The sequence below is a fragment of the Uloborus diversus genome, unplaced genomic scaffold (genome assembly GCF_026930045.1).
Source record: "Uloborus diversus isolate 005 unplaced genomic scaffold, Udiv.v.3.1 scaffold_12, whole genome shotgun sequence".
Taxonomy (NCBI): domain Eukaryota; kingdom Metazoa; phylum Arthropoda; class Arachnida; order Araneae; family Uloboridae; genus Uloborus; species Uloborus diversus.
In genome coordinates, this window is record NW_026557876.1 from 7,216,428 (window position 1) to 7,241,090 (window position 24,663).

A 24,663-nucleotide genomic window follows, 5' to 3' on the forward strand; every position below is an offset into this window, starting at 1 on the left:
TTTGAGTTTTAAAGCTACTGTCAACCTTTTTATGTGTTTTGGCAAATAGTTTTAATTTCCAAAGAGACTTTAAAAGGTTTTTTTGACAAGGTGTGTATGCATTTTAGTCGAAGAAAAATGATCATTTCACATCAGAAGGGGGGAGCGTGGATTTTTTTTATTCAACTTCCTAAAGATTCTTAGACCTGGCATCGCCTTTTAAATACTGCTAGTATTACATGCAATTGTTTTCCGGTATCAACAGACATAGTCGGCAAAATGTTTTCCCCACTTTTTCCAAGTTGATTGGTACCTAAAATAGGTGCTTTCATTAGATGGCATGGGGTGGCTCTGTAGAGGAAGCGTCGCTTCATATGCCAGAGGCGGCAGGTTTAATTCCGGGCCGTGGGTGTTATTTCCTCTCTGTTGTGTTGCAAATCTTTCTTGTGTTGTATTATCTAATACAGTAGAATACCTTTATGATGCCGACATATATAACGCAATTCTCTATAAACTTTCCAGAAGTAAACAATAGGTTTTAAAGTTTAAAAAATCCCTCTGTTTTGCCTTGCAAACATAAAAATTGTTAGGTAAATTAAATTTTGAAACAATTTTTCATCTTCCCATCATAATTCAAAGCTTTTAAATGTAAATTATTATTCACAGTAAAAAGAAAATACCAGATGGCTCTTGCAAATGCAGCTGTTATGCAAACCATGAAGCTAGCAGAAGTGCAGGGTAATTCACTTTCTTTTGATTATGGAACATATTTATTTGTGAATAACTAATTGTAATATTGGTGATTTAATACTTATTGAAGATAAAACTCATTCTGAAGTGCTAATATATAGATCTATTCTGAATGTTAGTTTCAAAATTTGTGAAACGACCTATAGAACGCCAAAACCTGTATAATGCAAAAGCTCTGGTCCCAAGGTGTGCGTTATAGCGGTCTTCTACTGTAATATAGAAGTCCAATTTCTCGAGGCAATGGCAGATGACAAGAATGCAAAAAAAAGAGAAAAGATAAGAAAAATTAGCAGATACTGCGTTTTATCTTCCCCCCGGCAGTACTCGACTCTTTTTCAACTTTAAATTTTTGCCATTGGTTGCTATAAGCCCTGGAAGATGCACAATGTAAATGTTTTTTTGCAGAAATTTTTTTGAGAAATTATTTGAGTTTGCAGAATGTTTTGAAATTAATCCAGGTCCTAAGCAGTATTTTCTTGAATCTTTTTTCAAGTTAGAACTACCCATGGTCCCAATTATTTCAGATTTTTGACTTTCTACTGTACTTAATTTCTTTAAACCTTTCCTTGAATATAGTGCAGACACACTGCTGTAGTACCAGGGGTTTTTTTTCCCTCTTTTTGATAACACACCGATTGTTAAGTATTATTTATAACATAGGATTTTTCCCTGCTATGTCAACCACATTGGCAGATTCTGTTTTACAAAATAAGATGCAAAACACACAGATATAAATGAATATATAACAGTAAAACTACTAAGCACAACCACAGCATTGAACATAAGAAGTCAGCACCATTCTCAGAAGATTAAACATGTTTACAAATTTTTAAAAGATCATCACAGCACTTCTGGGTAAGATTTTAAAATAACACCCCTATCATGAAAATAAATTTTGACTGGCATGAAAACTCCAAAATGGCATCAAAAAGGTAAAATAAAGTTCCCCAGCAGAAAAGTGATACAACTCAAAATTTTGGAAAATTGTAATAACTATTTGTTTAAAATTTACACTTAATGCTCTTTCATGCCACAAAACTTACAAAGTTAGCTTACATGACTGGTGCCTGGTGGTGCAAAAACAATTTAACCAATATAGTGATACATCATTAAAATTTCAAAATTTAGAAGAAAAATTTTGCAAAAACAATACAATCAAAAGTGGAATATCTTTAAAGTGTCAAAATTTAGAAGAATTTTTTTAAACTGAATATTATTGATTTAGACAACAAAAGTTAATTATTAATCAGAGCATTAACTTTTTATTTATTTTTTTGCCGTTTTGTAACATTTGAGATAAATTCCTTAAAACTACTATTGCGCAAAACCTTGATTTTCCCAAATGCTACTTTTTTGAATTGTGTCACTTCCCTGTTTGGGATGTGATTTCAAAACCATAGAAATTCATTTCAGAAGATTAAATTGTTGAGGGTAAGCAATTTTACGACAATTTTGTATCCTCTTACCACTTATAGTACGGTATAACCTTGGTTTAACAACTGTCAAGAGACTGAGAAAAGTTATTGTTAAATTGAGGAGTACAGACATTCAATGCAGTCAAATACGGACCAGTGAAATGTATCGTCGAATAGCGGTAATCATTAATTTGGGTATCGTTAAATTAAAGTTATACTGTACTATGGTGAAATCTCGCTACAACAAACTTATATTCGTTGTAAGGAAAATTTCATGGTGATAGAATTTAAGTAATGTAATGGAAATTAAATCAGGACTGAAAATTTATAGCATTGAAACTGATATTTCCTTGCACTGATATTCGTCTTAAGAGGGTTTCACTGCACAGCATAACCTCGCTTATCCAGATAAAATTTGTAGCTTTTAAAAAATATATATGTTCATGTTCACATTCGTAACTCATGATACTAAGAACATAACTATAAGTATGTGCACTAAATATTCTCGTTTTATTTTTATCTATTAAAGATAATGTATATGCATAACCACAATCCATTCCAATGTCACTCGTGTCTGAACCATAAGACAGTGAACCAATTCTTAGTTAAGAAATGATGCAAAAAACTATTTTTAAATTTGTATTTTAAACAATTTGATGCAATTTTGTTACAACTCGTTTTGCTTATCGAAGGACCAGTAAGAGCTTAAAGATTTGTTTTGTGTATTACTAGAGATGCACCGAATATTCCGTTTGGTCAAATATTTTAATATTCAGCAACTAAACAGTAAACAAATTTTGATATTGGACAATTGGTTTACAAGTTCATGCTTTTTTTGGACTATAAATGAAAGCAATGGAATAGGTACCATTCCATTGGGTACCTCCATCCAATAGGTACCTACATTTCATGTCTAGGGGGCTCTACCTACGTTAAAAACCTATTTAAATTGTCTTAAGTTTTATGCGCTCTAATTAGAAAAATATATACAGAATCCTACTTCGCGGAAATTCAGTTATCGCGGTAAAGTCCGGAACGAATTAACCGCGATAAGCGAGGGTTCACTGTATCTGGATTTTCAATAACCCTGATTGCCTTTGGTCCCCGTCGGCCTGGATAAACGAAGTTGTACTGCAGTTCATAATAAAGTCCAACTTCAAAAAGTGGAGAAGAAAAACAGAAACTTTTATGTATAAACATACTTTAATTGATATAAAATAAAATATCCAACACCTGTGTCGCATAAATATATGTATATAATCTAATATCTAAAACCGGCTTAGTGGAATATATATGCAGCTAAAATAATACAAAAATAGTCACAAAATATCACAAGGATAAGTATATATGCAATTAATAATAGTCTGGGACGGGAGCACAAACCACCCTTACAAAGTCGTCATAGTTTACATATCCGTTAGGAGAAACATTGGCTTCTCTGAATATACGATCCACTGTAAACAAAACACCTGCATTAGTTTAGGAATTGAAATCAAATATCCTGCTTTCTATGGTTATTCTTAGGGTAGGATTAAATTAGTGTATTACCCAGCATTAGCCGGCATGCCGGAAAAAAGAGAGGTTGACCAGCATGCGGGGAAATTTGAATTTTCCGGCAAATCGGATAATTCAAGGTTTATTTTGCAACCAGACAAAAGCAGATTCCTCCATTCAGTTCCAATTGTGTACTGCATATATGTAATAAGTGCTAGTTATTTATGGTAAGTCATTATTAATGGATTTAATTATATGCCAATAAAGTAATAAATTGAGAAACAATCACTGTTACTGCAAATTGTTCATAATTTAGTAATAATTGTTCATCCTTTTAGAGAGGCACGTTTAATTTTTATTTATTGAATAGCTATGATAAATTCTTTTAGCACTGGCTTAGGGGCAGTAACTTCTTTAATGTTTGTTTTGTTTTAATTAAATTTTTATAAAATTCGTTATTTAATAATACTTTTCTTATTAAAATAACAAATGACATTGTGAGTTAATATTTTTACAAAAAATTAAACTGTTTATTAATACTAATAAGATACGTATAGAACTTAAGATGAAGTATTTTTATAGTATTATTATTTTTTTCCTAACCTCGATTTTTTCAGCATGCTAGAAAGGACCAGGCAAGTGTTAATGAAACTCTGGTGACCCCTGAACTTTGCGGCATGCCGGCTAATGCGGGGTAATACGGTACAAGTCATAAAAATTCTTAGTGGAAGAATTAATTATGTAATTAAGATATGTATTAAATGCTTTTGTAAAGTTTTTTTAAAAAGTAGCCATTAAGGAAAAAAAGTAATAGAATACATTACTTTAGTTTTTTTCCAAGTTTACAAAGTTTATTTCTTTGTTTTTAAACAAAATACAAAGGAGTCTATTTTTCCACCCCATTGCTAATTACTTTTCTTCCACTTTAAAAATCATTCAATTCATTTTATTATTATTCTGCTATGCTAAGCACAAAAGTCGTTATCTGGACTTTTCATCAAAATTATGTTAATGTCACCAGGCTGTTCTTTGTCACCTATTTCACCTAAATACAATGTTTTTGATCATTTGGCAATAAGAAATACTTTTTTTAAAAATCTGAAAAATCTGCATCTGAATCAAATACATGGAGGCGCAAAATTTTAAATGGCAATTTCTTATTTTGAACTCGGCTGCAGATACGACTTTTGTGCTTAGCACGGCAGTATTATCATTTTCTTTTTTTTTTTAAATCTTTCCAGTGCTTACTAAGCATTAAGGCGACTAAAAGACAAAGAAATATTACAACATTAAGCTGGAAAAATTTGCAGGGTGCTTAATGTTGTATTATTTTCTTTCTCTTTTAATATGCATCAAGGTATTTCTTTATTTCTTATTATGACGACGGCAAATTTTTAAGCGAAGACATTTTTATTCATAAACAATTCAAAGCCCATAAATTTTGTAACTGAAATGAAACAAGAAGTTTTTTTCATATCGAAAATGGTAAACACAAAGCTGAAATTTGCAAAAATTTCCCCAAGACAAAAATTGTCAAAATAGAAGGGGGGGGGGGCGAGTCCCAAATTTCATTTTCAAATAATAAATAAAAGGTTTGAACACAGAACAAAAAGAAAAGTGTTCCAAAATAAACACACAGAGGAACTATGGAGCTTGCTTAAGAAATAAAAGAAGTTTCGCTAGTTGTCTCATTTCAACTAAGAATAACTTATTTTTTATCATTACGTAATGGAGAGTGGTTCTTTGTTGTAAACATGCAAATCAAAGAAAAAAAACTTATTTGTCTAAACTTTCTCCATATTTAGCTCATTCAGATTATTTTTTTACTTTCATCTTAATCCATCTCAAACTTTCTCAAAAAGACGGAAATCCTCCAAAAGACCGAAAACTTTCATTACTGCCTTTGAAACGTAACATTAATTGTGAAAAAAATAATTCTTTACAAATATTTTCAACAAATTAAACATGACACGTTCTTATGAACTCCTTTGACAAAGTAAGTTATGATAATGCACAGGAAAACAAGCAATGTTTATTATGGAACTTATAGACATAGCTCCTCCAGACTGAAAGAGTGGAATGCACTACTTAAAACTTACAGCATGAAAGCAAAAAGTAAAATCATAAGCTCCACGATTCCATAACCATACATAGACTTAAAACTAATATTAAAAATGACAAGCTCAACAGGCAGAATGTTTAATATTGTTCTAAATAGAAGTTCTAGCTAATTGATGATCAGAGTTGGGAAAGTTTTGAACACTACAATGAAAACCATGATTTTCACCATCCTGTCTAAAAATGTCTGAAAGCATCCAAAACTATATTTTTAGAGCAATAGTATTTTATTTTGTGGGAAACTATCAAAAACAGAATAAAATGTGTCAAAGTAATGTTTTATGTTGAACATTTATTCAACGTGAACATTCAAGTAGTGTAACTTATTTATGCAGCCGATTTTAATCTAGCAACATAGAAGTTGAAGTCTTGATTAAAAACTTCAATTTATGTGCCATGAGTTAATTCATTCATTCATTAATTTATTTTTTAAATAAGAGGAACCAAATTTTCTTTTACTTATCCATGTGTGAAAATGAAATTGTTCAAATTATAGTGCAATAATTGACATGAATTTTCAACTGAAGGAAAGATATATATATGTTTGATTCTTTTATAGCTTTGTGTAGATTTTCTTCTGGTGCCATTTAATGATCTAAAACTAAATTACCACCAATCTATTTTAGAAAAATGCGAATAATTTGTTTCTAAAAATTATCAGGCTACTACAGTTTTTGTGTCTTGCAGTTGAAAGTATTATATTAAAAAATATGAAATTAAAAAAAAGAACTTGCACACGTTTGAAATATAAGTGCATACATTTTATCCCCAATTTATTGTTCTTCAAACAATGATTGAAGAATAATATCATGATAGACAAATTATTTTTTGTTAAACTGTTATTTACAACTTGTGCAGAAACCATTAAAAAAAAAAAGCTTTTTTTGCATCCAAATATTACGATTAATAGCGCTCCTTTGAGTTATAAATGGAACTAAAATTAGTTTTCTTGGGAGTGTTGTGAATTTTTTTTATGACACTGTGAAGACACAACTCTTGCATAAGGAAGTTTTTTTGTAACAAAGTTATTGGCAATTTTTTTTAAAGTAAAGTATTTTTTAAAATGAACAATTCAGAGAAAAATATTACCAAATACTCACTAATTAAAACTTATTAATACTTATACTTATGCATTACAAATGTTGCAGTAATTACAAATTGATTAGATTAGACCCCTTTAGCTTACTTTTCAACAGTTTAAGACACTTTCAGACACTTTGGTCAGTTTTAGACTGTAAAAACCACCTGTCCAGTTAAAAATGTGCTACAAGATACATACCAAGTCTGTTGAAAACAATAAAGGGCTGTTTAAATTACAACAACTTCAAAGATAAAGTTTAAAGCTTAAAAGTTTCAAAGAAATCTTCAATTCTGCTTGTTTTGTTATTTACAAGCTAGATGGTTTTGTCAAAGCAATTTTTTTAGTTCGTTAGAGCTCTCAGAGAGGAATGATCTCAAACAGAAGTTGTATGAAATTATACCACAAACATTAGAAACACAAGCAAAAGTTTTTGAAATGTGAAAAGCTGTTTTTGATGCAGATTTGACAAATAGAAATCTATGTTTTGAGATGTGTACACATTTTGAATAAGATCAAGATTAAATTGAAGCGAATAGACAGAATAGAAGACCATCAGCATCAACTGATGATGCTAGTCAATGAGTTTGAGCAGACTGACAATTAAATTAGAAAACTAACACTATTCTTGTGGATTCACAGAATAGAAGACCATCAGCATCAACTGATGATGCTAGTCAATGAGTTTGAGCAGACTGACAATTAAATTAGAAAACTAACACTATTCTTGTGGATTCACAGAACATTTTGACCAAAAATTTGACAAGATGACCACATTTTGACCAGATGAGTCAGTGCTTTTATTCCGGAATTCATGGAACCTCCACTAAGAGATATGCTATTTAAGTCTTCAAATCAGACCTAAGCCAACAGGATATACGAGGCTTGTTTTTAAAGTAAGGTCCGTTTAGAAATAAAAACAGAACGGGTATAGATAGAGCAAAGACAGTTATTGCACAAAAATCTACCACCCTTACACTATATTTTGACATTGCTCCAGTGATTTTCCAAGCATTTGTCAAAGCGTGGTACAGGTTTTTGTATACCTATTCGTAGAAAATTGCCGCCTGTGTAGACGACCATGAGAACTCTTACAGGGCTTTGGCTGGGACGTTTTTGAACATCCTCTGGTCTGCCCTCACCTCGCTCGCAGTATCTTTCATTTGTTTCGGCATCTAAAGTCTTTTGTAGGTGGTCTGTGGCACAACAGCAATAATGAGCTCAGAGAACATGTTATCCCATGGTTGACTACGCAGGCGGCAATTTTCTATGAATAGGTATACAAAAACTTGTACCACGCTATGACAAATGCTTGAAAAATCACGGGAGCAGTGTTAAAATGTAGTGTAAGGGTGGTAAGATTTTTTTTGCAATAAATGTCTTTGTTTTATCTGTTCTCGTTCTTTTTTTATTTCAAAACGGACCTTACTTTAAAAACGTCCCTCGTATTTATTACAAAGTCACTCTCTTAACTATTACTGGCAGAGAAATGAGATCCCAATATCCACAGTAAATGATTTTCATCTTGATGTGTAGTATGCTTCTAAGTTATCAGAAAAAATTGTATGGGGAGGTTTCAAAAAGTAAGTTAACTAGAACTCTGGTAGATGGGCAGACTCCCTGTTTGAATAAAAGTCATGCTGAACAGCGTACGAAATAAGCCGTCGCAGTTTGCGATTCAAAACATAAAAAATACGATACAATATAAATTGCCTCAAAAACTTTGTGGCGCAAAAAAAAAATGAAATGTGAATGCCAAAACTAGATGTCCATGCGTTAACGATTTTAGATGACTATTTTTGTTAATAAACTGGGTACAAATGGTTTTAATATTTCTAATGGTGTAAATTTATTTTTTTTAATTTTCACACCCTAAATATTCCTGTATTTGTATAGCCATCCACTTGCACCAGCTCTTCTATTTTGTAAAAGATAAGCAATAAAAATTTGCATCTCAAGTTATTGTTCAAATCTTCCTAAATGCACACATTAAATACTACATTTCTTAAAACTTTGTTTCCTTGTTTAAAATGCAATTTAGCAAATATTGTAAAACTGCTCCTCAGTTTCACAGAACTGCTCCTTAACATCAGAATTTGAGAAGCAGATCTGCTCCTCAAAATGCAATATTTATTTCTAACACAGATGCTCAGGATAATGTAGGTGCTTCGAGTTTTTATATGATTGCTGATGTCCACTAACAGGGCAAAATGTCAGTTAGAAGTTGGCTGCATTGACGGAAACATGTCCCATCAATGAAGCAAGAAATGTGGTAAGGTTTAGGAGGTATTGCACCAAACCTTCCTTACAGTCTCAACCTCACACCAAGTGACTTAAATCTCTTTGGACCTACAAAGAAACACTTGGAGGTGCGGCATGGAAGAAATAATCATCAAGAGTGTGAAACCACATCAAGATGGCTTGCCGAACCACAGCATCGCTTCCGAACTGCTGACCTCTTGGGTGTCTTTTACGAAATGGAAATCACTTGGTGCTAGGTTAGGATTGTTAGCAAGTTGGTACAATAGCTCCCAAGACAAACACCTTATTGTGTTTCATTGGCATGTTTCCGTCAACTCAGCCATTTCTCCCCGTTAATGGATACCCAGATCCATCCATTTAAAAGCAATGAGCATCTCCATTATTTTCACTCGACGTTAAATCCCGGTTATCACAAATTTGCCATTTCAACTGAGCTTGCTCGCGGACTTAGCTGATTTAAAAAATATCGCTAAAATTAATTACAAACGTTTTAAATTTGTTAATAAATATGAGATGGTAACAGATAAAAATTAGAAATAACAAAGCTTTCTCTGCTTTAGTTTTTAGGCCTCGGTAAAGATTGAGTTTTGCGTCTTTATTACTAATGGATTCGGTTTCTGATTTTTCTATCAAACAAAGGCCCTTTTCAGGGCTAAATTTTTAACCTCAGAAGAGCGTATTAGAATTGCAGCATCACTTCTAATACAAAGCCGAACCCTCAACCTAAATAAAAATGTATAATACTAAGTTGTTTACGCCCGACGTAAAATATCTGCAAAAGACGGATTTCTGTATTAATATTCCAATCATTTTTGAAGTATACAATGTGTTTTACATTCATGTTAAATAAATATTTCCGAACTAATAAATATTGAAGTGTCATTTTTGTCTTAAGATGATCAGTTATTCATATCCGTAGTTTCATATAATATATCACGAAATCGCTGTGAAAATATTCTCATTGCGTTCATTAATTTGGTCAGCCTAAATATAAACAAGCAAAACGAAATCTTAAAACAGAAAGCCCAAAAAGCGAAGTCCGCGCGCAAGCGCAGTTGAAATGGCAAATTTGTGATAACCGGGATTTAACGTCTAGTATTATTTTCTGCCTAATTTTTATTCATATATAGAATCTGCACACCTGCCAGAGCTCGTTACCTTACTATCTGGAACCCCAACGTATTCGTTCCAGTCAGCAAGAGGCGGGAAAAGAGCTGTGAAGCATTTGCAAGAATAATGTCAACAGAGATCATTGAACAAAATGAATTGAATTACCCTCCTTGGGACTCAGCTTTTCTCCCCACAACAGAAGTATGTGTCGCAACTCTCGGGCCGGAATGCGCCCAGTTTTGCTTTTGTCGCTAGCACGGAATGCCCGCAGGATTTCTTGTGGAATATTTTCTCTCTGGCTATGATTGTGCATTATCTCGAGCATGTCGGCAAAAGATATCTTTCCATCTGCAATTGAGAGCACATATGTCAGTGCCGAAATTACCAATTACACTGTGCAAGACTTCAAGCAAGGCCGCCAAGACGGGATGTACGGCAAGGTGGTTCAAAATAACTGTTTTTCATCTATAGAGTCCGGGACACCCCCCTATTTCTTCTACACTTACTAATAGTATGCTGTAAAAGTTTTAGTTTCTTACTCAAATTTTAAGACCGTGCTCAATGACCCCTCCATTTAACATTAGCCATAGCATAAAAGATGCCACAAATTTAGAAACATTTCATTTTCCCAGTTATTTTTTTGCAAATAATTATTTTATTGTAATGTATATGCATATCACTAGTGTATATTATAATATATAGCATAGGGTGGTTTAAAAAACTTTTTTTCAGCTACAGCCCAGGACACACCCTATTTTTTTTAGACTTACTAATAGTATTATGCTGTAAAAGTTTTAGTTTCTTACTCAAATTTTAAGAGGGTGCTCAATGCCCCTCAATTTAACATTAGCCATAGCATAGCAAATGCCACAAATTTAGAAACATTTGATTTTCCCCAGCTTTTTTTTTTTTTTTTTTCAATAATTATTTTATTACAATGTATATGCATATTACTCATGTATATTATAATATGGAGCATTGTTTTTTCACTTCAATGCATTTTTTAAGCCTTATGAAGTTTGGGGGAGGGAGGGGGTGAGCACCCTTCTTTCAGTTCAAATAGGAAGCTCAAATTCTTCCAGTACATTACTATCCACAAGTCTAAAAATGTTGAGAGGGGCTGTTATTTAGGAGAAACTTTTGTTTTTTACATGTATTTTTGAACCACCCTAATGTACAGGAAAGAGAAATTTCCTGCATTCCGGCGATTTGAAAATTTGAATTTTATTAGAAAAACTGTGCTTCATCAAAATAGATTAAATAGCACTTATTTTTTCCAAAAATTAATTTTCCTTTCAAAAAACAGGAAAGCTATCTTAAATACTAATCAGGACTCTCAGTTTTTGTAGTACTTAGTCGTTCTCTTGCAACTATAACAAAACAAGGTTTCGAGAATTTCGTACTTTTTACAATTCGATACCTACTACTTAGCAATTGACAAATGGCGTCACTAATCGTATCTTAATATTTCTTTGTACACATGATCAGTAATATTTATACATGATTTTTTTTTTTTAAACATGGAGAAAAAATGGACAGTTAAAATAAATCTGAATCTTGGCAGCCTTGACTTCAAGTACAATTCCCCAGACAATTTGCGATTCAAAAGAAATTTACTTAACAATGCTCTCTAATTTTTAACAAAAATATATTTTAATTTAGAAAAAATAATAAGCAAAATAAACTTTAACAGAATATATTAACTGGAAATTTTTTAAAGCAAAATTATAAAATATAATTTTTCATCCAGACCAAATTTAAGTTTACAGATCATTTAAGTAAGAAGTTGATCTATTACATAAAAAAGTTTCAAGAATTTAAAATTATAACTATTCTTTAAAAAATAATTAGCACTAATATTATTTCTTAGTGGAGCAAATACATTTAAAGACTTTTTTACTTGAGAGAAAAAGATTTCTTATAGCCAGAAAGAAGATAAGTCCACTTTTGCCATAAAAAGTTCCTAAAACTTTATAGAAAGTAAGCATTATCAGGTATTGGGGGAAAAAACTAGTCATTAACAGGACAGAACATTATAATTTCTAAAATTAGCATTATTAACAGGGGCACATATTCCAACAACATAATTAGAAAAGTCTAAGCGAGAATTTATAACCATTATGAACTGCAGTTTTCTATTTGGTTGTTGGGAAATTGGATTTAGAAATAAATTTCAAAGGTATGTAAAAACCAGGGTTCGTGATTTTTTCAAAAACATTTTCAAAAAAAATCAAAAAAGTCTTTTTTTTTTTAAATTTAAATCAGATTTTTTTTAAATATTTTTAGCTTGTTCAAATATTTGTAGAAATTAATTATTTTACATTTATAAACATAATATATTTCATACAATAGATGAATCCATTCAACTTACTTTTAAAATTAAGATAAGTTCTCTAACTATTCAATAATATTTTAAGATTTGTAAATACATTATAATGCTTAGATAAGATGTGATTTTGTTTTGCTTTAAGATAAGGTTTCCATTATCATGTACGTTTTTAGTGTAAAATAATATGTTGAACAATTATTTTTCTGAACTATATTAGTCATGGTGTATAAAAGAACTCCAAATTTTTATTTTTCTCTAAACTAATTTTGGAGTAAAAGCAATATTGAGTGAAAATCTGTTACACACTCAGAAAGAGGGATCTATGTAGTTTTGCCTGTTGAATTTAAGATATTATAATGCAGTGTTGTTAAATTTAGAGCAATACATTTTAAAAATGCAAAATTAATTTATAAAAGTAAAATCAACTGATGATTTATTATTGTAATCAGTAAAATCAGTTAATGATTTTGTTAAAAAATAACTAAATTCAAATCAATTGATTTAAATCACAATTTAAATCAAAATTATTCAAATCAACGAATCCTGGTAAAAACGCAAAGGAATCTAGTTTTCAAATTCATGATATTAGAGATATGCATAAATCTTATTCCACATAAAATTGCCATTTAATCAACCATTTTGTATTTATCTGATGAAAACTATAAATGCAGAATTTTAACTACTTATTTAGAAAAATTTACAATACTTAAAGACAATTAAATCACATTTTCTTCCTTTAATAAAATCTTTGGTTGATAGTTTTCACTTTAAGAAACTACATAATTATTACTAAATGTTCATGGATGGAAAGCATTGTTGCTAAAAAAAATGGCACTTTTAAGAAATAGAAATCTTTAAAATAAAAATAATTTTTAAGCAATTAACTTTTTTTTATACTTTGCAAAAAACTGTTTAAAAAAATAACCATTTATTTTTGCCAATATTAATGTAGGAAAATATAATTACAGAATTAACCATTTTTAAAGGATTTTAAAGTAACAAAAACTATTTATACTTAATTACGACTGAAAGCGTTGTTTGGACTTCAATACCTGATACTGTACTTTCTACAAAGTATTAATGCTATTCTTTTCACAGTTTGAATTTGTAAAATGAAAAACTTGCCAGTCATCCCAAACTCACTTTTCTCTTTGAAATACTTTTTCAGTTCTGTGATAGTGGGGCTCATTCCTAAAGATCTCATGATGATGGTTAATTCGTCCAAACTTCGAATTTGGCCACTTCGGGCATTCAAATAAAAGCAATCACGAAACTCTGAAAAATTGCAAAAGGTTGTTCATCCTAATATTTTAGAAACAAAATAACACCACTCCCCTCATCCAAAATCCTTTCTATTTATTGCATGCCTAAGTGAGCTACTGCCATATCTACAAAATACAATCATACAGAAAAACATATGCTTCACATTTTAACAAATTAAATCGGGCTGGTGTAACGACGTAAGCATGTTAAAAATTACGATTAAAAAATAATAACAATCCAAGCCAGCAAATACTTAGTAGCTGGTTAAAATAGCTGGATATTGAAAAAAATGGCAATAATAAATAGCGGAAAAATTGACAGATGAAATGACAATAATTATGACGTTCTAACAATTAATAGCATACAAAACAGGAATATTATACAATTATTGACATTCTTCTAGATATTGTGATATACACACATATTTTACTGTAGTTCTTTGTTAGGGTGGTTTGTTGCATTGTTAACAGCTCTTTGTTGCATTTTATAATCTATCTTAATGTCACCTTTTCAAATCTTACCACTAAATTTAATAAAAGGCCATTTTATAATATTTTAGAATAAGTGTAGTCTATAATATGACACTTTTTTTTGCCATAATTATTTAATTTACTGCTTGATTAGCACATTATTTTAACTTACTTTGTGTGTAGGTAAGACAAACTCAAAACAAAATAAATTGCTCGTCAAACAGTAAATTAAATAGTTATGGCAAAAAAAGAGTCATGTTATGAACTCTAAATTTCGCTCACTTCTTTCAACAACTTCATATCTCAAAAAACGTGACTTTTCAGGAGAGCAATTTTAAAGTGTTAAACTAAGACAACACGTCAACGTCTATGTCGTATGATTATGCCGCATGTAAAAGATTCCTTGGGTATTTGTTTGGCTTAGAATTCCATCAGCAAAATTAAAATTCCTTGTGCAATTTTGCATCGAAGAGAGCCCGGGTGCCTCCATCTGGTGGGCACTGGGCGTCAAAAACTACTTGTCATGCATCAGTGCCTTAATGGTGGCACATGAAAGATTGATACCTTGTCGGGGAGGGGCACTAGGTCTGGTTATGGCCAAATGCCCTCTTGCACAGCCATATTGAAAAAAAAAAAATAAGACAACATCTCTTAAAGACATACAGGATGTCTCTGAGCTCTAGGGAAAAACTTTAAGGGGTGATAGCATACATCAAGTCGAATAATATGAAGCATGAGGATCCTAAACGTCTTCCAAAGGAGATAGGCGCTATTAAAGTTTAGGGTCCAAAATTTCAAGTGATCGTAAAAAACAGAAAAAATTGTCGATTCCTTTGCGGTTTTCGCAAAAATACGCTACTCATTCAAGGCATTCTAAAAGCAGGGGCAGATCCAGGATTTTTTTCTCACTACCTATTTTTGTGAAAGTATTGTATCAATATTCTTTTTTTGTGGAAGTTTTTTTTTATCAGCATTGATTTTGTGATCTTTTAAAGGCACATTCTAATTTTTGTCTCAGAAAATTAGAGCAATTTAAACGTTAGTTTGAAAAGTGCAAATGTCATTAACTAATATTTCGAACGTTTTTTTTTGGGGGGGGGGGGGGGGCACCGAAGAGGTAGGTAAAATATCATATCTCAGCTCGATAAGCTTTGTACTGTGCACAGTTCAGGAAATCACCATCCCCTAAAACTGATGCTAAAAGATTGCTTTAAAGCAATTTGGCGAAAAACTGAAACTTGATTTTAATACTATGAAAAAGTTGTTACCTAAGCGATTGTTCATGTAAATCATCTTAGCATTTTATTTTATGAGTAAACTATGTTTTAAACAGAAAAACATGTTTTCTATTTTAAAACACAGGTTTTTGAGAAACTTTCGTTTTTTAAATATTGTTTCTAGAATGTGTCGATTTTCAAAGTTAGTTTTGTGAAGCTGCTGATTTTATAACTTGATTTTTGTGAAAGTACCGAAAATCGGTAGTAAAATCAACCTGTATTGGGCCCTGAAAAACAAGCATAACTTTAAATAGCTTATTTTTGAGATATAACATTCTTGAAAGGAGTTAGCGATTTGCCCAAAACACTGTGAACTGGCCCTAAAACCAATCCTTGTTGTAGCACTCCAGTAAAAAATCAAAAAGTAGGTAACAATTACTTCTCAATATTTTATAAGACCAAGGATAATTAAGCACGACATATATTCAATTTACTATTAATGGATTAAGGAAATCTTGGTTCAGAAGGTGAAGGCCAGAGATTTTCCAAGAAAACAAATTTCTTAACAAATATTTTGTTCAGGAACTTTTATAGAAATTCACATTAAAAGGGGTTTAATATATCCTCGCCTCAGAGCAACAGTAAGACATCTAATCCCAGGAATAACACTAAGATATCTCACTGTTGCTCTGAGGCGACGATATACTAGTTCAACACCACTTTATTTTACATTATTAGTCGAATCTCCATACATCGAACTTCCACGTATCAAAATTTTCTATATATCGAAATCCCAGCAAATTTCTATGTTCATTGCATAGAAAAATTGTTTCTATATATCGAAAAAATCTCTATGTATCGAAAGTTTTTTCGAGACATTCGTAGACTTTTTTTCCACTTCAGACTGTTTGTCTCATGAAAAATGAAAATTAGGGGAGAAAATTATGTTTACTTAAGGTTGCTACGAAACTCATAAGGAATCTGGGGTTGAGGGCTGTGTAGATAAGTCGTTGTTTCGTTCTGGAGTTCTTAAATTCTCAAGTTTATTTCAAATCTAAGTTGTAACCAGTAACACTGTAAAATCAGTTTCAAGTTATCCCTTTTGTCTGTTGATTATCATTCCTAGTCCTTTTAACTTCAGTAAAAATCATTCAAAAAGACAGATTTTTTACTTTTCTCTCAATCACACTGTCAAAACGAAACCCCCCCCCCCCCCCACTAATGTTGCGAATCAAGTTAATTGCCGAAGAATGAAGATGTATAACAGCGCAAAAATGTAATTTCTTTTAATTTTTATTTTACAACTTTCATTTAATCCAATGCTCGTATAAATTAGAAATTGCGTTTTATACACGAAAATTAAGCTTTAATTTTAGTGTTTTAGGAGATTTGTACGATAAAATGAGATCGTTTCTATATATTGAATTTTTTTCCGGAAATTTGCTACTTCGATATATGGAGGTCCGACTGTACTTCATTATTTTGGCACTGCCTTCCGGATAAAAGTTGATCGTTTCCAATCATGAATTAAAGGTTGTAAGGTGCTGCTGAAGCAAACTTGAGGAGAAAAAAAAAACTTAAGTAGCATTGCTTTAAAAGCACTAAGAAGGTAAACAATTATAAGAACTAGACTATTTTTCCAGCAAGCAAACAAAAAAGGATGAATGGGCTGTATTCAGCCCACATTGTATTTTACAAAAAGTACCTACACAAAATGACATCTAAAAAATTAATACAGTAAAATCTCATTACAGCAAAGATCAATGAAACTAAATACTTCTTTCAACGAAATTTAAGTTCAAACACATTTTGATTGAAATTGCATCGTTTGAATTCCATTACAATGAAATTCTTGTCACAACAAACCAAATTTGATCCTTGGTTTGTTGTGTGGAAAGTAACTTCATATAATAAAATTGTTAATTTTATTATAACAAGTTACATTCAATATTTTATAAAATAATACAACATTAGAGTCGAAACAATATTTCAGGCAGGAAGTTGCTGGTGATGCCTGCTTTTCCTACAAGAAAAAAAAAACTCTTACAAAAGAAACACCCTTTCTTTTTTCTGCCATACCGATTATACTACTGAGGATATATTAGTCAAAGGATTTTTTTCTTGGTACTACAGCCGTGTTGGGGTGGATTTTGTTTTACTAAAATATTGCAAAGACCTAAACATTAGCCAACCTTTATTCATTGCGGTTAATCTGTTAAACACTCGACCCTAACATTTGAACTTCCGCAAAATAAGATTCTTTACTTAACAATCGAAAGTTTTCCTAGTTAGAGTGTATTAAACTTATTTATGACGGTTTAAACACGTTTTTTTTAGCGGTAAGTACTCTCTAGACATAAAATAAAACCTTTCAGTCACCATTATACTGTATTATTCAATATTACAAAAAAAAAAGACATGAAAAATAGGCATGTAGGATGTAATAAATATAACATCTGTTATTATTGGGTAATAATCTGCACACACAACTCTTACACACTGACCTACGAAACTAGTTCAACTTGTTTGATAATAAAATAAGTGTAAACCCCCCTGCACTTTTTTTCAACATTCTACTCCTTTTAAAGGTAATAAATACTGGTGGAAGAGCAAGTAGTTGAAAAACCATATGTTAACCTATTAATTCCTTTTTGAAATCAGGAAGCAATACCCTAATCCTTTTTTCAGCGATTTAATAATTCGGTCAGTACTGAACCAACCTGTGAGAGTTGCTGCTTACATCAACCAACCTGTGAGAGTTGCTGCTTACATCATGAAAATGTTCACACCTTATGCAATCGTAAAGTGATAGGTTTGGACACCTTCGGTCTTGATACAATCAAACAATAGAAATCCTCATTAAATTCAGCTGCTGATCTCTTTTAAAGACTCTTGCTTGGGGATTAGTTGATTAGCACAATGGATGTCTTGTTGCAGCCCTTGGTTCAGTTGAGCTTATCTTTCTCTCATTTCATTTCGTAAAAAACTAATCAGTGCAAAATTCTGTGCTGTGGCAAACTTTTTACTGCTTTCTTGCAACAACCAAGCAGTTAAGATTAAAATTAAAACACTTTGCTAGAAAGTAAATATGCTCATGACACTAAATAACAGGTCGGAAAAAAATCATTTTTTTTTTAAATCAAATAAACCGGATTGTTTTTATTTTAATCAGATTTATTTGATTTTCTTTTATTATGTTTACATATTTTTTGGAAAATGTGTGGAACAGTTTGTTATAAGAAATAAACTTCAATGTATGGAATATTTTACTTAAATAGTTAAAACCTACACAAAATATTCTATTTAAGGGCAGTTTTCAAAAGGTGGGAACAAAAAAATTAACTTTGAGCAATTTCAAAAATTTTCGAATTTGATATCAATTTTGCTTTTATTCTATAGTATGCATACCTAGAACACAATATATGAACATGAAAAGACAGCAGGTATTTAAAAATTGTTAATTAGCAAATTAATTTAGCAGTCTGTAGGTAACGGATTTTGGACATTGTTGTCCTGTGGGTAACGGATTTTGGACATCATCATAATGTAAGTTTCACCATTTTGTTAATGTGATTTTAAACTTTTCCAATGAAAATTTTATTTACTACTTTTTGAATTTTGCAATTTAATGATAAAGAGGATATTGATGAAGTACTTGAATGGCTATACATACTGCTCTTTACATATAATAAAGTTTTGGAATGATTTTGAAGAAGTTGATGAAAGGTAGAAAAAAGCTTCATGGAAATAATTATACAAATTTGTAGTTTGATTTTTTGGGACAAATAAGGAATAAAAATAGAGACAAATAAATACGACATATATATTTTTAAAGGAAAAATAAACAAAATATGCTTTAAGAAGGAATGTAAAAAGTGACATCAGTTTTAATAATGAATATTTTTTCTAATGTCATAAGAATTAAAACGATGTCTAAAAAAAATTATTGAAAAAAGAAATTTGTATTTCTATTTGGAGATCGTTAAATTATGTTTCCAAAAGAAAGAAGAGAAAAAAAAAATTCTAAAATAATAAAAGCGGCGGGAAAAAAAAATTGCTAGTGCAGGTGATAAAGTCGCCAAAACTGGTGCAGCTGACGATTAACTACATTTGTCAAACTGGAATCCCCCTCTGGTAACCTTTAGCTTATCGTATACTGTGTTGTCGCCAACAGAGGTTTGCTTGGCAATTTTCGCGCAAAATGGCTTTCGTTCGATCATAACCAGCCATGTTTCTACTGTAATTTATGTATTGTTCAATGTGTAACGTATTAATTATGCAAAATACCAATGGATTAAAGAAGATAACATTATAATAACCTTTTTTATTGAGGTTAGAAGACAGTGGATGATAAAAAATTATGAATAAATGGACAGAATTATCGGCGTCAAGATCGTAACGCCATTTGGACATCTCACATGTATGTTTAAGAAAAATTATTTTTCTTCTAAGATACTGCATAAAAGCTTATAAAAACACTTTTAAACAATTAAAAACTGATTCTGAGGATCGATAAATACCTTTAAAACGAAAACATCATATACTTAGTTCTCAAATAATAGCATTGTAAAGATCGTAACTTTTGGACATGCATCAAATTTCAAACTTACTTTTTTCTAAAATCATTTACAAAGTAAATAATCTGTCTTTACTTTTGTTATTTGTGTAAAATATTAACAAAAAATTATTCAGTGTAAGATTCATGCCTTTAATTTTTTTTTTTTGAAACGTATGGAAATAATTAAAAAAAAAATTTTAATGGTACATTTGCTCAGTTAACGTTTTGGTATGTCCAAAATTGTGCCATTTAGCAAAGAAAATATTTTTTAAGGGCATTTAAAGAGCTTTTTTTCCATAATTTATGTCAATTCTTGTCTCTATACAGCATTATAATTTACCTCAAAAATTTTAGAGTTAATTAAAATGAAAGTTATTTGGTGTTGAAGCTTCAAAGTTGAAGTCTGTGTTTGCTCCCACCTTTTGAGAACTGCCCTTAAATTTCAATATTTATTTCTATATTTTAACTTAAAGGCACTTTTTTTTTGTTATTGGATAATCCAAACTAAATAAAAGGAAGTTTTAAGGAACAAATTAAATATTGTTACAAATTCTGTAAGTAGTAATTATTTTTGTGATTAATTTGTTGTAATTCAGCTAAATTTGGTATTTATTCTATTATCTTTCATTTAAAATTATCTGAGTAACGTAACCTGTAAATAGTTTCTTGTAATGTACATACAACCCCCTAACATTCGACTGAAGTATATGGTCCCCCCCCCCCCCCATTTCTGAACGATAAGATTTGTGAATGGAATTAAAAGAAAATATGAGAAATTTTTAGGATTTTCTAAATATTTCTTCGCCTGGTACAAAACGCCAGGCGTCTTGTGAATGGAGGAGTCTGTTTTCTAACTGTGGAGTCTCCCTTTCAGCTGGAAGTGTGTATTAGCTTTTGTGCTGTGTTATTGCGTATTTTGATGTGAATACGTGTGTGATCGTTGTGTTTATGGAGTTAATTGATATCTGCCTAATTGCTATGGTTAATTTAGCAATTGCTAAGGATATTTCTTGTATATAATTGGAAATAAAGCTCCTGTGTTTTCTCAAGAACTGTGTCGTCATTTAAAGAAAGTTTGAAGTTTCAACTGAACTCGTAACAATATTTAATGTGAACTTTTTATTAAAAGGAAAAAAAAATCATAACTCATACAAAGTTTTTCAAGAAAATAAATTTAATTTCAATTTAATTTTAATGAGGATTTAATTGTTGCCATAAAAACATTAGTTGTGATGCTTTGTTCACTCCAAAATTGTTACGAAGGCTAGAATGAAACAAAACCAAAAGATGAAAATTGTTTTTCTATTCCAGCAGCTGAAGCTACGACTGTTGTTATTTATAGTATACTAGCTGTACCCGACGCGCGTTGCTACGCCAACAAAAAAATACATCATTATACTGATTTTCATGACAATCGGTTGAACGGGGCAGAAGTTGCTACCCTGCAGTGCCACCTGGTGGCGAGTGGCTTCAACGAGCATATTATGCACCTTCTCCGTGGAAAAATACATACATATAGCAATTTTCATAATAATCGGTCCATGTATCAAGTGAAGCCGTGACTATACTCAAATTTTGTACTCACGCAGTTTGCAAGATCAATCCATCGCTAAAAATATCAAATAGAAAAAGTTTTAAATCCCCCCGTTGCATGAAAAGCCATAAAACAATAAAGAAAGAATTCATTTGTTCAAACTCAAGAAAAATGGCAACAGCTAACTTCTTATCAATGAGATCTTTCACGCGAATTAATTTCTGCAGCCGATCATTTTATTCGTATTTATCCAATGGATTGTGACTTAAATTGGAATAAAAAAGGAACGATCGATCGGATTTTTTTCGAACTGGTCTATAAACATTCCCAGTACCAAAAATAACAAACGGTGAAAGTTTCAGCCAAATCTGCCGGGTAGTTTTTGAGTTCATGGTTGACATACAGACAAACATTCATTTTTATATATATAGATAAACTGGATTTCTGGTTCTGTGATGCTCTCTACTTTCCATTGCATAAAATGAACCCCACCAGTCATAATCAGTCATTGTATCCGTTATTTTTATCGATCAATGCTGATTTTTTAAATGGGCCACTTCTTGTTTGGAGATTAGCTACAATGCTGACAAGGAATGGACATGTCTTTGCTAATAATAAAGCTGAAAGTCTCTCTGTCTGTCAGGATCTCTGTGACGCGCATAGCGCCTAGACTGTTCGGCCCGATTTTCATGAAATTTAGCACAGAATTAGTTTGTAGCATGGGGGTGTGCACCTCAAAACAATTTTTCAAAAATTCGATTTTGTTCTTTTTCTATTCCAATTTCAAGAACATTTTCCCATGCAAAATTATCATAAGATGGACGACAAAGTTATCACAACGTAACACCTTAACATGGGTAAGCCAATTGGCAAGAAATTCATCATACATTATTTGTAAATATACAGGCGAACCAAAAGACCGTTTAATTTTCTACTACGGGCAAAGCCGTACGGGTGCCACTAGTTTTTTTAATAAATGCCACACCTTATTTTCATCCACACTAAATGAAATTTCATTTTGCTTTAAGACAGAAGAGAGGCTTAATAACTGGACGTCTTGGATTTTTTTCAAGCGCGTGAAATGTCGGACCTCTCACATTTTAAAAGAAGCCAAATTGTTGGAGCGCATCTAGCTGAAGCAAGTGTAACTGAAACATCTCAATTTCTTGGTGTTTCTAGAGGTACAGTATCTAAAGTCATGACAGCATACACGCAGGGAGGTAAGACTTAGAAATGACGTTCCAATAGTGATCTATGAAGTGAACTGAAGAGGAACCTTGCTAAACACAAACCAAAACTGTAAACTGAAACGCGAACTTTCAAATCCAAACCAAAACTTTTTCATTTTTGTTCCGCGTTTTGTAAAACAGTCAGTCCCTCTCGAACCACCGTAGCATGTAGATATGTGATGTAACGTTAGCTAATAAATGTATTTAATTTCTTTATTAGTTAAATTATTGAGCAGTGACTACATAAAGCATGTAACAATGACAACACTACACAATTAAAAGAAATATAAAATGATTATAGAGAGAAGGCCCAACGTGAACAACAGATGAACAAATGAAGGTAAGCTCTTTGCTTATCTATTATCATCTTGTTTTATTTAAATTGGTTTCATATAAATGGATAATTATTATTAGAATGGCCTACCGAGTTATAACAAAGATAAGCTCGGCAAAGCAAAATAGTGGACTCAAAGAGAAGCTTAGTGAAAGAAAACGGTATTGAAGATGATTGTAATGTTTAAAAAGCGAACGATATCAGCAGAAATGACCAGAGAACTTAATCACCATCTGGATTGACCTGTGTGAGTGATTAGAGTCAGAAGGCACCTTTATCAACAGAACATTTATGCAAGAGTAGCGATTCCCAACACACTTGTCACAGAGTGTTTCCATTATTTTGATAACTACCTGTATATATATACATTCAAATATAAGCCCGTTAAAATAATAGTGCACGTAAGAGATTTTCCGATTGAGTTAATGATGGATTTCGCTTCTCTTTAGCTTTGCTATTGGGTACTAGGTGCACAAAAAATATTAAAATGCATTCATCATTAGAAGCACCGAAAATTAGTTTACAAATCGTTAGTTTATTTATTTTAGTTTCTATGGACCAATAATTTTTTGGTAAGCTTTTAAACAAGTTTTTAACGTTCATTTCTTCACATTGACATTAATTCTGCATCTTCCACTGGTGGTATTATCTCTGCTTGTATAAGGACGTAATATTGTTGACTGACTTACGGAACTTAGCCTTTTCGTTTAAACATCGTAAGTTATCAAAAACATCCCGCAGAACAATTGGCTTTGAGAAATAATGTCAAACCGAGCACCTAAATAATAAACATCATATAAGGACGGATCCCCTTTCCTAAAGAAATTCTGGCTGAGCTGACCATATCAGAAAAGAAAATAACGGAATTATCAAGAAACCATGTTTCATTTTCAGCCATCATTGTGGATTACACAACCACACTTACTTTTAAGCAAATAAATAATCAATTACAAGTACTTGTACTACATTTTTGCAATTAAAATACCTCTGACAAGTTTGTATACTTTCAAACCTGTAAATGCTTTTTCAAACTTAAATAACATTTTTTAGAGATAGCAAATTTAAGTGCATCTTTCAAAATTTGACAGAAAAAAAGTTTAAAGTACTTACCATCGATGTCTTGTTCTCTAAAAAAACGGGCCTGTAAAAGATTGATCAAAAGATCAGTTTTTAAATGTTAAATACTCATTTGAATCATATGCAACACAAGATTAGTGTTAGCATAAATTATTCATCACATACTGAAAAAATAAGATCAAATTGATTTTATATTCGTGATAACTAGTAATGGCTACAGATGTGTGACGGCTTAATTTGGCTTCCACATGAGGATACTGTCTGTCATTTAGAGTTAGATGACATGTGTCAAACAAAAAGTACAAAATCAAATTAAAATGCAATAAAGAATTAAATGATAAAACAATTGACAAACAAAGTGCAGACGTCTTACCATTTTTGGATACTTAAATTAATAGGATCTTAAACCCGCTGACTTGTAACCAAAAACGAAAATTAAGTACAAT

General features: G+C 31.4%; 1 protein-coding gene across 1 annotated transcript; it reads right to left on the reverse strand.

The window, feature by feature from the left end:
* Positions 1-3,376: 3,376 nt before the first annotated feature.
* On the reverse strand, positions 3,377-24,663 carry LOC129232381 (calmodulin-like protein 4). Its single transcript, XM_054866531.1, has 5 exons — positions 24,591-24,663; positions 24,251-24,281; positions 13,679-13,810; positions 10,372-10,554; positions 3,377-3,598 (listed from the first exon to the last, which is right to left on the reverse strand). Exons 1-5 carry the CDS (start codon positions 24,591-24,593, stop codon positions 3,498-3,500), a joined length of 450 nt encoding a protein of 149 aa, XP_054722506.1. The 5' UTR covers positions 24,594-24,663; the 3' UTR covers positions 3,377-3,497.

Bases quoted from the DNA above. Each gene is read 5' to 3' on its own strand.
- LOC129232381 (XM_054866531.1), bottom strand. The intron at 10,555-13,678 runs GTGAGTTTGGGA...TCTCAATTGCAG, and splicing joins AAAGTATTTCAAAGAGAAAA to ATGGAAAGATATCTTTTGCC. The intron at 3,599-10,371 runs GTAATTCAATTC...TTTTGTTTACAG, and splicing joins AAAGCTGAGTCCCAAGGAGG to TGGATCGTATATTCAGAGAA.